Source organism: Protopterus annectens, chromosome 10.part0 (assembly GCF_019279795.1).
Source record: "Protopterus annectens isolate FY-2018-M chromosome 10.part0, PAN1.0, whole genome shotgun sequence".
NCBI classification, from domain to species: Eukaryota; Metazoa; Chordata; order Ceratodontiformes; family Protopteridae; genus Protopterus; species Protopterus annectens.
In genome coordinates, this window is record NC_056744.1 from 932019179 (window position 1) to 932031855 (window position 12677).

General features: G+C 39.6%; 1 protein-coding gene across 2 annotated transcripts in view; it reads left to right on the plus strand.

The window, feature by feature from the left end:
• The window catches only part of SNX7 (sorting nexin 7), a 630080-nt gene that overhangs the window by 448356 nt on the left and 169047 nt on the right, over positions 1–12677 (plus strand). The window contains exon 8 of one of the 2 annotated variants that reach the window (XM_044085708.1): positions 4881–4985. The exons of the other annotated variant lie outside the window; for it this stretch is intronic. Within the exon in view, the coding sequence (XP_043941643.1) occupies positions 4881–4985 (105 nt within the window). The remainder of the gene's footprint in view (positions 1–4880; positions 4986–12677) is intronic. 2 annotated transcript variants of the gene reach the window in all.

A 12677-nucleotide genomic window follows, 5' to 3' on the forward strand; every position in this document is an offset into this window, starting at 1 on the left:
CTTAGGGACTTTTTTTAGGCAATACCAAACTAACAAACTTACCAACATAGCAAATAAAATCCTAAGAAAAATAAAGGTGTTGCTGCTCAATGCTAGGAACCTAAGCAAGAAACTCCACACCTTACAAGCTTCCTCACTTTGCGGAAATAGGGATCTGTGCCATTACAGAGACATGGTTTAAATCTGAAAAAAGTACTCCAGCAGTGCAAGGTTTCAGCACCTTCAACACGTTTAGACCATCAACTGCACAGACAGGGACAAAAGGTGGAGGAGTTTCAATCTATATTAGCAACCAGCATAACTGTACGTTGGTTAAATAGGACGATACCCTGGAATTTATCTGTGTACAAATCACCCTAGACAAGTCCCATACCATATCCTAACAAAGCTATAGGTCACCCTCTGTGTTGCTGAGATCCCATAGATTTTATACTGAAGGCACTCACTGTTAAATCAAATACTCTATTCATGGGAGAATTTAACTACCCCTGTGTAGACTAGGAAAGATACACTACCTCATGCTTCCAGGCACAACAATACCTGGACTTTATTAACACAAATACCCTTGACTAGATAGTAGATGCACCCACCAGATTTTCAAACATACTGAACCTGGTACTCACTAATATGAGAGTGCACTGCCGCCGCCCACAGTGACATGTCCTCACTTGTGAGGTTGGACCACAAAGCTGTGCACAGGAGTTATGGTCTTGGATAGGGCCTAGACAAAAGAGACATAGATTATGGGAATATTTATGTGGAATTTGCCTTCTACACTGACACTTGCCCTACCTAGATGACATGTAACCTCAGCAAACAACAGTAGCACAAAAAATAGTAAGAAAAAACCTGAACGGGGAACTTAACTGAATCGGAATCTGCAAATTTCCTGACAAGCAAACGATCGGAGAAGACATTCAGACTGGTGGCAGAAAAGTTCTGAGGATGGTACATGCCGATGTCTGCTATATACCCGACGTCACTTTATGACCGATGTTGGCAGGGATCCTATGTATGACATCACATGTGCATTACAGTAGCTTTAAACGTTTGTATAGTGGCCAGACATTTGGGGCAGCCTGAGGCAGACTCCCTCATGTTATAAATACTCATGTTATGAATACTACAACATAAGAAAGAGAATGACATGTATGGTTATGGTAAGATTTTACACAACTATTCTTTTACAAAAACCTATGCAAAGTTGTTCACAGAGACCCTGTGCAACCACATAAATGACTGTTGTACCTATTAGAAGTAATCCCAAAACAAACCACACTGTTGGAATCCTAACCTTAATAGAGTATATGACAAAAGGAAAAAGTCATGATTAAAATCTGGAAGAGCAACTCCCATAATAATAGCAGTTTTCTGATTAAATTAAGCAGGAAACTAAGAGGATTAATTAAGACCAACAAGGCCAGTTTGGAGGTCAAGATCGACTCACAGGCTGAAGACAACCACATGGTCTTCTCCTGCTGTTTACAGTACCGCAAAGGCAGCACACAACAATGTGCTGAACTAATGGAAAATGGTGCCACCTTCGCTAAGCAGATCGAGATAGCAAATTTGCTGGCTGACAAATTCAGCTCAAATTTCACCTCCCACTCCCCCCTCCCTCCATGAAATACCTGCTAGCATGCCCCCCCCCCCAACTGTTTACAGGGAACAGGTCCTGATAGTGTTCACTAAGGCTGAAAACACAGCCTCAGTGAGCCCCGACAATGTCCAGAGATGCCTCCTAAATAGCTGGAAAAATTACCTGTCAGGACAACTTGAGTCACCTTTCAACTTTATCCGTAAAACAGGCTTTGTACTGCTAGAATTGACTGCAACAGTTATCCCACGTCACAAGGGTGAACTGACCCTAGAAAGTACAAACCTATTAGTCTAACTAGTCTAATATACAAATCCATGGAACAAAATATCATGGAAATGATCAACAGAGACAAAGGCAACCTTCAGACATTGGTCCCAACCCAGTCTGACTTTGTCAAGGGAAGATCATCCCTGCTATCCCATTGACAATGGCAGTGCCAGCAAAAGTAACACTATTAGCACTATTAAACAGTGCAACTATTAGTAGCAGAATACCAGGCAGTCATACAAATCCTCCATATTGTCTTCTTATCAGACACAAGAACAGCACTGATTTAATCAAACTCTTGACCTACACAGATATCTTCTGATCATCCTCAAGCATTCACAGTTATTAAGAAAAGTATTATCCCAACACCCCACCTAAAAATCTTTAATTACCTCCCTACTAACATGCCCCATCGTATACATGTCCATGATACTCTGGACCTAAATGGTTTGGGGTGCGTGGTTAGGCTTGTAAGGGCTCTAGAGGTCATTAGCCTAGTGACAACCTATGAACCTAAACCTGGTGTACTTCTTTGAGAAGGTGACCTAGCTTAACCTGGCTAAGGTGTTCAGTAGAATACTGCACTTGGGTATTGTTTACAAATTCACCAAACTGGGCATAACTCCTACATATTTCACTGGATTACCAGCTGGCTCAAAAACAGGACCCAGGAAGTTAGGATTGGTGATATCACTTCCATTAAGATACCAGTCACCAGCGGGGTGCCTCAAGGCCTCATGCTGGGACCATTCCTAACTGGCATCTCCTTCTCAAAGGTAAAAGCTGATGTCAAGGGCCTTTAACTGACCAAGTTCACAAATAACTGCAAATTGAGAGTTGTTATAGAGTCCCCCATGACACAAACATCTTACAGGAGGGTCTAACACAGACAAATGATGGGTGCCAAAATCACAGACTAAAACTCAATGCCAAGAAATACGTTATAGTGCCTTTTGGGAACACTGTCACCCTGGCTAATTACTCCATTGATAAGACACCCCTAAGAGTTGACCCAGTAGTCAAGGATCTGGGAACATTTGTGGTCAGTAATTTGGCCGTTGACCAACATGTGGCCAAGGTAGTAATAAAATAATTCTATGTTGCCCACCTTATAAGTAAGGGTGTGGCATCCTGGTACAAGTAAGTCATTGTGCCTGTTTGGTCCTTATCAGACCCATATTGACTATAATGCCCCCTTCAGCATGTACCTAACTAAACATATGCAACAGTTGCAACACCTACATAGGCTCCTTACAGGATATAAATAGATCATCCTGTACAGATCGCCTTAAAGCCCTATCTCTATACTCTATCTATTACAGGTTACTGAGAGGCAGTCTATGCTTGACATACAAGGCATCCTGGGATCCAGCTCTAATGGACCTTTTGCATATCCGCAAAATGAGCAACATTAGAACCACTTGATTCAAGACCTTAAATTTTGCTTGTGACGTAAATAAGACATGTTTACAAGACAGATATGTGTCTCAGAGTACCCTCATACTCTGGAACGGACTTCTCATCCATGTTAAGCAGAGTCCACCTTGACCAAGGAATGGGAAATTTGATATTCACTCCAGGTGTAGCCCCCCCTCCCATGTCTGTGATAGACAGCAGAAGACGGTAATGTCCCAACTAACACTTCCCCACTAGAAACTTCCTAACTGTCACATCCCCTCCTAGTAAATGCCCATGATGCGTAGGACACAATTTGGTCGGATTGCACTTTTAGACTTATAATGGCCCTGGTGATCATTAGCCTAGTATAGAACTACGCATTTATGAACCTATAAGTGAAATTTTTTACCCAAAAGTTAGTTGTTGGGAGAAATCTTTATATGAAGGACAGGGATGAGTTCTATTGCAACTCTGCATGAACAAACTGATAAATTCTCTCATTTTTGACCAGTGAAATGATGCTTTTATCAATTTGACTAAAAACGTAATCATATGCTCCATTCTTACAAGTAGCTACCATATATGAAAAAAGTATTCCCGTAACAGACTCAATGAAGGCTGTCCCAAAAACGTCACCAAAGTGCCAGTTCAACAAATCAGACTCTTCAGTCCAAAGATATATTTCCACAAGATTTAATGAACGAAAAACATAGAGCATAGGTTAATGAACAAAAAACATAGAGCATAGTAGCTACCATATGACTTAGTGGCTCTGTGAAGTGGCAACTTTCATTCACCATAAAGCAGTAAAGCCTGAAAACTGTCACACCTTCCAAGTGTGCAAAGTAAGGGTATAGTATTTTTAAGGACTGCAGCTTAGAACACTAAATAAATCCTTATTTTGTATTACAGAAAAAAAGTCTCCTGCAAACTTAAAAGTTATAACCTTGCAGACATACTTGTCAGTGCTTTCACAGATCATATGTAGGCCCAGTCATTGTCAATGCTGCTGTTATAACTAAATAGAGGAGAAATTGTCTTCTGCAATATCTAGGCCATGCAATATTATTAGCTACCCAATCCCTATTCTGATAGGAAAAAGTGACTGAAAAAATTATGTTAGGCCTCTTGATTGCCATTTTAGTGTATTAGCAATTAAAATATAACAAGAAACGTAGAGTACAAACCATTCAGATATGATAAATGCAGTCTGCTTCTACCAAACTGCTGTGTTACTCATTTTTCTGTTCAGATGTAAACTTGATGAAATAAAGGTGGTTGTGTCCTGTCTGCTCACATACTTGCAAAATGATCTATGAATTAAATGCCATTAATGCTATTAAGAGTTGTTCCAGATCATCAGTGAGTCATGAATTCCGGGTGATTTTGGAAAATTGTACATTTTCTGACACTTTACACAACCTTGCATCACAGCTATTTGTTTTGCCCGCGCCGCTTTTAAATGCAGCTTTTGCTTTCTGTTTCCAAATGCTACACTAACATGCACCCTAAGAAGGGCAGATAATGCACGGCATGAAAGAATAACAGTACATGTATTCATTTAATGCTCTTCTTATTGGTCTAATATATTTGATTAATTGCATTGTGTCATTAGCTGCAAAACTCAGATGTAAACTTTACATTTGGTGCTCTCCTGGGAAAGAGCAAAGAAGAAATGAGACAACAGAAGCAGCAGAAGATATGTGTGGAAATTAAAGAGGTATAGTGCTTCCACTGTGTTAATTACATTGTCACATTTGTTTGAAGTTGTAGATTTCGTACATTTTCTGCTGCTGTTTTTTTTTTTCTGCCTGTACTGATGACTTAAGTCCCCCACCATTTCTGTGATAGTCCCATCAGTTCCCCTGGTTTCCCTTCAGCTGGGTCATTCCTGTTCAAGGAGGAGAATCCTTGATGAACACTTGATTGCACATTGCAGCCCATGGGGGTGAGAGCCAAGGAAAGGGGATACCATAGTTCAGCTGAGGAGGGTATTTCTAGGTTAAGTTGGGGACATAAACTTTGGAGTAGGGCAGAACTGTCCCTAACCAAGAGGCAGAAGAAGAAGAAGTGGTAATTCTTGCATACCATAGTCCGTTCCAAGGATTAGCTAGAAAGGTGTCTGCCCCACTCCCTCCTTGCCTCCCAGATAGTGTTACTGAAATGCCCTTCTTTTTTCACGTGAGCCTTCATTGGCAACAGCAAAAATATGTACCCTTTCCAAAAAGGAGGAGTGCTGGTATCAGCTGCTCGATCTTTCTCAATTTCCATTTTTTCCAAGGGTCATGCTTGTTATACAGGCGCTGATGTCTTGAGTCGCAGGCAGGACTCTACCCATATGTACCACAGGACCAACTGCATTTTTTGTTTCTTGGCATCATTTGCTACATAGTGGTTCACAGCATAATTGATACGTTTCAGAGGAGCAATTCAGCTTGATATTTCAGAAAGTTTCCTTATGGTGAGTGAACACTCAGACTCCTTGTCGGCTGCCGAGAACTCAGCTGTTAAATATATAATCGTTTGCAAGATTTTTTTGGTCCATTGATGAGTTAGTGTTATGACATTTCTTTCCTTAATGCTCTAGTGCTTATTAGTCATACAATTTTCATTATTGTAATCCCAAAGTGAAGTACCTGAACTGTACTTAAACTTAAAATACACTACTTTGGAAACAAAAGTTTAGTCGAAATTCTGAATGTGTTCTTGTAGAAGGATAACACTTATGCATATACCTTCCCTTTAATAACATTTAGTCTGGTAGATAATTGTGCCCATTAATCAACCTTTTTACACTACTTTGATGTATTGTTTGCTGCAACATACTACTTTTAACTGTAGTTAATTAAATGAAACAAATCCTGTAACTGTTACTTTGCTTTACTGCAAATGACACATAGATTTGGGATTCATGCAGATTGATGGCTTAGTAGCTATATAATAGAAATAGAGTAAGTTAATTGCTAACTGTATAAATTAGTTTTAGATTTATATTTGGTAAATTTATGAGAATTACATGTTCCTGAAACATTTATGCTTGTTTTAGTGGTAAAAGAAAAAGATATTTGAATGCCTATTCAGAATTTAAAAGTCACTCACCAACTTTCTGTTGATATTTAACTTCCTTGACTGGTGATGTTTGATTGAGGGCTGTTTACCAGAACCCAGTTTTGGAACAGAGTGTATACATACTTCCATCGGAAGTGTTGTAGTTGTATTGTTTTAAATAAGAAAGCATCAAAATCATATCTGAATCTGCCAGCATTAGCATTTCTTGTAGAAGATCTGTATGAGAAGAGTTCCAGAACTGTTGTGAAGCCACATCCTAAACAGAAAATTTGTGTTTCATTTTTTTTTTAATATTTCTAAAGAAATTTGTTTTGGAAGTCTGTTCAAAGATCTTTTGCTTTATGAAAACTGTGTGGCACTTGTTCAGATGGAATGTCTTTATCTGTAGCTGTCCTCCTTAAATACAGTAAATAGTTAACAAAAATGTGGTTCTGTTTCTAGTCAAGTCATATAATAAACATTTTCCGTAGTAAAAAAAAAAATGAAAGGTAAAACAAAAAATTTATTTTGTATGTGTTAATATTGACATAACTTGCTCATTATTGCATTCGGCATCCATGTGACTGTGGAATGCCAGCAGCAGGACTGATTAATAACATAATTCTTCCCCACTGCATTGCTACTTTTCATAGGAGAGTGTGCCTCGTTCCTGTCACTTAAATTGACATCCTTTACACACTCACTCGTGCAAACTTTGATGTGGAAGCAGGGCTGGATGTAGGCTAATTGAACAGATTGGATGTAATATGGTTCCACATCTAAGGGGACCCACATTTGTCACTGCAGTAAAAGACCAGGTACTCCAAGAAGAGATGTTCCCATAGTTTGCCTTGCGAGTCTGCCAACATGTTTCTTTGGCAGTTTCAACAAAAGAGTTAGCAAGGCATTTCAGGATATGTGGTCTTGCTTCCCACGTAGACATCAACCTTGGTAGAGGAGCAGACCACGTTTCCCAAAATCCATTGCACATAAGATGCATACTTAGGATTTCCTTCACATGTATTACTAGTTCTGAACTGTGTAATTTACGAAATTAAAACAGAGCTTGGAGCTGACCCCCCTTGGTGTAATTGTTTTCTTTGAAGGATTAAAAACTGCAACACTCAGTGACTCACCTAATATTAATTCTTAGAAAAAGGATCATGACTGGTAGCTTGATTGTTGCACATTTCTTAAATTTATCAAAGTGCAGCAACACACTGGAGATTGGCAGTTATTATTGTAGACCTATACAGAACTACCCTTAGGGCAAGAATTCTAGACAAATCCAAAAATAATGGGGGAGGGGCCAAAAGTAAAAAATCAGGCATAGATTTTAAGTTTAAACTTAGAAGGTTGTTAGAATTACAGGATTTGTCTTACCATGCATTTTTTGAAGGATATGAGGACTGAAAGTCAAATGCCTTTCATTATTTAGTGATTTCAGTCATAGGTGATTTGCCAGAAAACAGAGAGTCAGAAATCTGTACTTTCCACAAAATTCTGGACACTTTAGACCAGTGCATGATGGCATTATTAAGTTTCTTTACTATGTGGTCATTAGAAAAACAACTAGAAAGAAGTTTAAGGTAGAGTATGATATGTTTTATGTGAATGAAAGTAGGCATACAATTTGGCTTGCTTCTGCAGTCTAGCTGTATCTCTTGCCCTTTGATCGTATCTGTACAGTTTATGTACTGTGTGGAACAAAAAGTAATGCATGTTTTATATTCTGAAGGGGGAAAAACATGCTGTCTATATAACTATACCACAACTTATGCAGCTATTTCCAGAGAATGGAATCATCACCAGTGCGACAGCTGCAGCATTATATGTACCAAAATGAGTAAAATGTTGAAAGGTACTACCGCGGTCAGTGTATGCATTATATGTACCACAATAAGTAAAATGTTGCAATGTACTACGGCGGTCAGTAAAAACTTGTATGCATTCAGGTACATAGTTTTCATGAGTATGTCACATATCTGGATTCAGCTACGATACACTGATGATGCTTTAACATTTTCATCCATGGTCTTGTATGAAAGCCATTTTTTCAAATTGTGTTAATAATAATACAAAATGCTATGGATTTTGTTACTGTTCTGTATAAGCTACAGCATTTTCATGGGGAGGTGCAAGACACCGCTGCACCTGCAACTTTTATTAGTTATATCTGAGTAACTTCAGACACTGTATGATGCGTTCAGAAACTAGTGTTACATTTCTAAAGAATGTGTGTGTATATATAGATGTCCTTCTGTATCACTGTAGCAGTATTCTTCACCTTAGGGATCTCCTGCAAGGATAGCCCAACATTCAGCCACTGTACTAAAGCCTTTAGATCATGTATTCTTTTTCTTTAGGTCTTGTTCTTTTTTGGTTACTTAGAGTTCATGTCATCCAAGAAGGGAAAATGTCAGTGTGAGAGACAGCTTCCCCATAAGGGTCATCACGAACAGCATCTCTCTTTGTCTGGGTGCTTTCTTTCACCTTATGTCCTGTAGCATTTGTGCCTAAGACTCTTAGAAGCCAGTTGTCTTCCTTGGCTGTCTGTCTTGAGAACCACAGGCTTAAACTGTGAGCCCAAGGTAACATGGCAGAATCTTCTAACCTTGAGGTACTGATAAGTAAGAAAAAGGCCAAGAAATCTTGGCCAAATTCTTTAGCTGTACAGGCTCCACTGGATGTTTTTCTAGAAGTGGGTTATAGCTCTGTAGGCTATCTGGTATCTACATTGGATTCCTCTGCTGTGACCCCATCTGTGCTCAGTATGGATCCTTTATTTCGCACATCCTCTGAGGCTTTGCAGGCATCTGCTCTGGATGTCTAGTGTGAACTGCGACTGATTATCTTGGAGGGTCCTAGAGGAATTCCATACATGTGGGTCAGGGAAGAGGTTCCAGGTACTCTCAGTCTTGTCAAGGGTCGAAACCTCCTGTGTTTCTTAGTGCTGATGTCCCTGCCAAGAAAAAGCAGAAGACTAAGAATACTTCTTTACATCCTAAGGATACTCAGAGAATGGCAGGAATATACTTAGGGCCTGTTTAATGCCTTAGTGGCCCTGAAGACTCACCAAGTAATTTCTGTGCCTAACTCCCCCTTGGACTTCAACTCCTTCCAAATGGACTAGTTAACTAGATTCCTCAAATGAGGTTTCAGAGTTTGATGATGGGTTCTTGTCTCACGATTCCCAGATGCCTTCACCTTTGACTTGCGTTCTGATGAAGAAGAGTCCATCAGTCTTGAGTCGACTTTTGAGGAATTGTCTTGTGGAGACACCATAGCTAGAATGATGGAATACTTTACGTGGGATTCTTCTGAAATGTCTGATATCCAGAAAAGGTAGAATGAGCTGCTTCAGGTGGACAATCCTAAACTTTCTGCATTGCCTCCTGTTTTGGCTAGTTTGTTAGACATTGCTGATGTTCATTGTGTTTCACTGTTGCAGTCATTACTCTTGGGTTATCCTGCTGGCAGGCTACCCGCAGTTGGCCAGATTCCAAAGTCTAGCAAAGTCTAGGTCCGTCGTCGGTTGCTGTCACCTCTTCCCTGACTTCAGTGCGCCAGGGGTATAAAAGAAGTAGCTAACCCCATTTTCTTCAGTCTTTCTTGCTGCACGGTGCCCGAAGCAAAAGCAGTTCGCAAGTGCCAGTCGGCTGACTCTTGATATTTTCAAATCAGAATTTCAGATTTGAAGTCTTCCCCATTGGGGAAACTTTTTTCTTGCTCCAGACCGATGTCAGAAAAAGTTAACAATTGTATTTCTTGTGGGAAGCAAATACCTCATAAGGATTTTCACTCTTACTGTATTCCTTGCCTAGGCCCTGATCACAATGTTGCTAGTTGTCGGTTCTGTGCTAGATTTAACCAACGCACTATCAAGCGTCTGTTTGATTTTGCTTTCCGTTACTTTGGTCGAAGATTTAATTATATAATGCCATCGGATCAGCCGACAACCGCAATTTACAAAAAACGCAAGGAAAAGGATAGGCATCTGAGGTCCAAAACTGACGACGAAGCCTCTTCTAGGCCAGTTGCCAGTTCTCAGTGAGGTGCTTTCGCAGCCCCTGGCGCCCGCTACCTCAGAGCCACAGGCCGCTTCCGACTCCCACGTGGAGCCAACTGGGCCTCTGGATACTCAAGGTATTGGACACTTGGAAACCATTCCCTCAGATGGGTCCGGAGCCGCTGAGCAGGCATCGGCTTCTGATGGTGTCTTCAGACCTACACAAGCAATAAAGACAAAGAAACAAGTACAGCATTCTCCTACTCAGACTGCCATGCCTAAAAAACAGATGCTCAAAATGGCCGAAGACCTAATTACTTTGATCAGAGGTTCCCATCCCCCCTCCTGATAAGAAGCCTAGGCAAGAGACAGAGTATGATTTTTCTGATCAGGTTTCTATTTCCTCTGATTCCTCTTCTGTACAAGATTACTCCATGCTTCCCTATGAGGATTCTGATGCTGAAGAATCCATTCCTTCAGCTTCTCCTCCTGAGGATTATTCTTTTGGGGAAACCCTGCATACTATGAGGGAACATTTCCACTGGGAAAGCCAAGATTATTCAGAATCTAAGAAAAGGCTCAGGGACTTTCTGCTACTGCCTCAGCACAGACCCCTTGCTATTCCACCAGTACTAGACATTGTGGACGATGTTTTCTCAGAGTCCAGCCTGTCCCCAGACTCTCTACCCCCTGCACCTGCTAAGCCAGACATGTTAGATATTATGAATATGAGGCTGAAATTAATTATGTTGTAAATATGCTGAAAGAAAAAGTTTGCTTAAATACAGAAACAGAGTTTAGTAATATGTGATCGGCAACCATACTAAATGACTGTGGCTTAAAAAAATAAGGAACTTGCTTATGAGTGTATTATACACACATCAAGAAAACTTACTTCTTACAGACATGACAAGAGTGTAATCTGCTTTCACTGGACAACAGGACATGTTTTTCTAAGAAAGTTTAAAAATGTGCTTTTCTAATCCACAAGGCGTTTTCTTGAAGACAGTTTACTTATCAGCATTTACAGAATCCACAAGGCATTTTCTTGAAGACAGTTTACTTATCAGCATTTGAACAAGAACATTTGCGTCATCAAGCCAGTATCTTTCCAAAACCTAGAGGGTGTGTGTTTAACTAAAATATGTATAAAAAGTCTGTATTAAATCTAGTTGTTAGGGGTATGGTAGGGACACATTTGGTGTTCTGAGGTAAATGTTATATCTCTCACATCATCTGTACTATATGAGAAGTAAAGTTGGAACAGTACTTTTAAGCTGCAACATTTGTCCGGTTTGGTTTATTATAAAAGTTATTGGTTACTGCTCTTAAAGTCAGATGCTGTATCAGTGTATATTCTGCAAGTTTCTGTATGCAACAGACTGTGAATGCAATTATAACCAGACTTTGATTCCAGCCAGCAAGACTGAGTGTCTTAAGAAGACTTCAAATCCCACAGCAAGAGCAAATAGTAAGCAGCAGTAAGCAGAGAGATCTAAATATATTTTTTCATTGGCAAGCTAGCCTGCATCTGAACCTACACTCTGCATTTAAACACAGGGGGAGTGATGGTAAGCCCTGCAGAGGGTTACTTCACTTAAATTGCAGTAACTAACATTTGTACGTATGTGTCAATTCTGAACAGAAGTATTCCAGTTTATGCAGCTTGCAGTAGTAAAGTTTTTTAGACGTCTACATCCGGAGTGAGACAGAAGTTCCAGTCGCAGTGCCATAATTTCGCTAAAGAAAAGGGGGATATCCACTAGCCCAATAGTTCACTGCCTGTTGTGCTTTCCCAGCTTCTCAAGTGACTTTGAAAAATTTCCAGACATCTGCAACAACAGCCTGATCACCTGTTTTCTTGCTCACTGGTAAGACTTTTTTCTACATCACATTTTTTAGTATGGTTGCTATTCGATAGTTTGGATGTTTAATTAGACAGTATGGATAGTAAATTGCAATGCTGGTATACACAGTATATTAGTAAATGTAAAACCTTAGTAGGGCAGGTTGATAGTAAGGCATTATGCAAATTTATTACAATATTTAACTGGTATCTCAAAGAAAACCATGTGAAATATGACAAATGTTTATTGTGTGATTCAACAAAAACTGCATTTTGTGTATTATGTCATAAAAAAGTATTACATGATGTTGTTAAAACAATAGACTGTGAAGACAGATCTGTTCATGATGAAGAATTAACTAAGGCTAAATTGTTTCCATTATATTCAGATGTTAAACAGTTATGTCCTGTCACCACATGTGAGTCAAATCAGTTACTGATAGAACCCTTAGTACATTTTGTTACAAAAAAATGTAGTAAACTTCTAAAAAAGAGACACAATGAGTTCA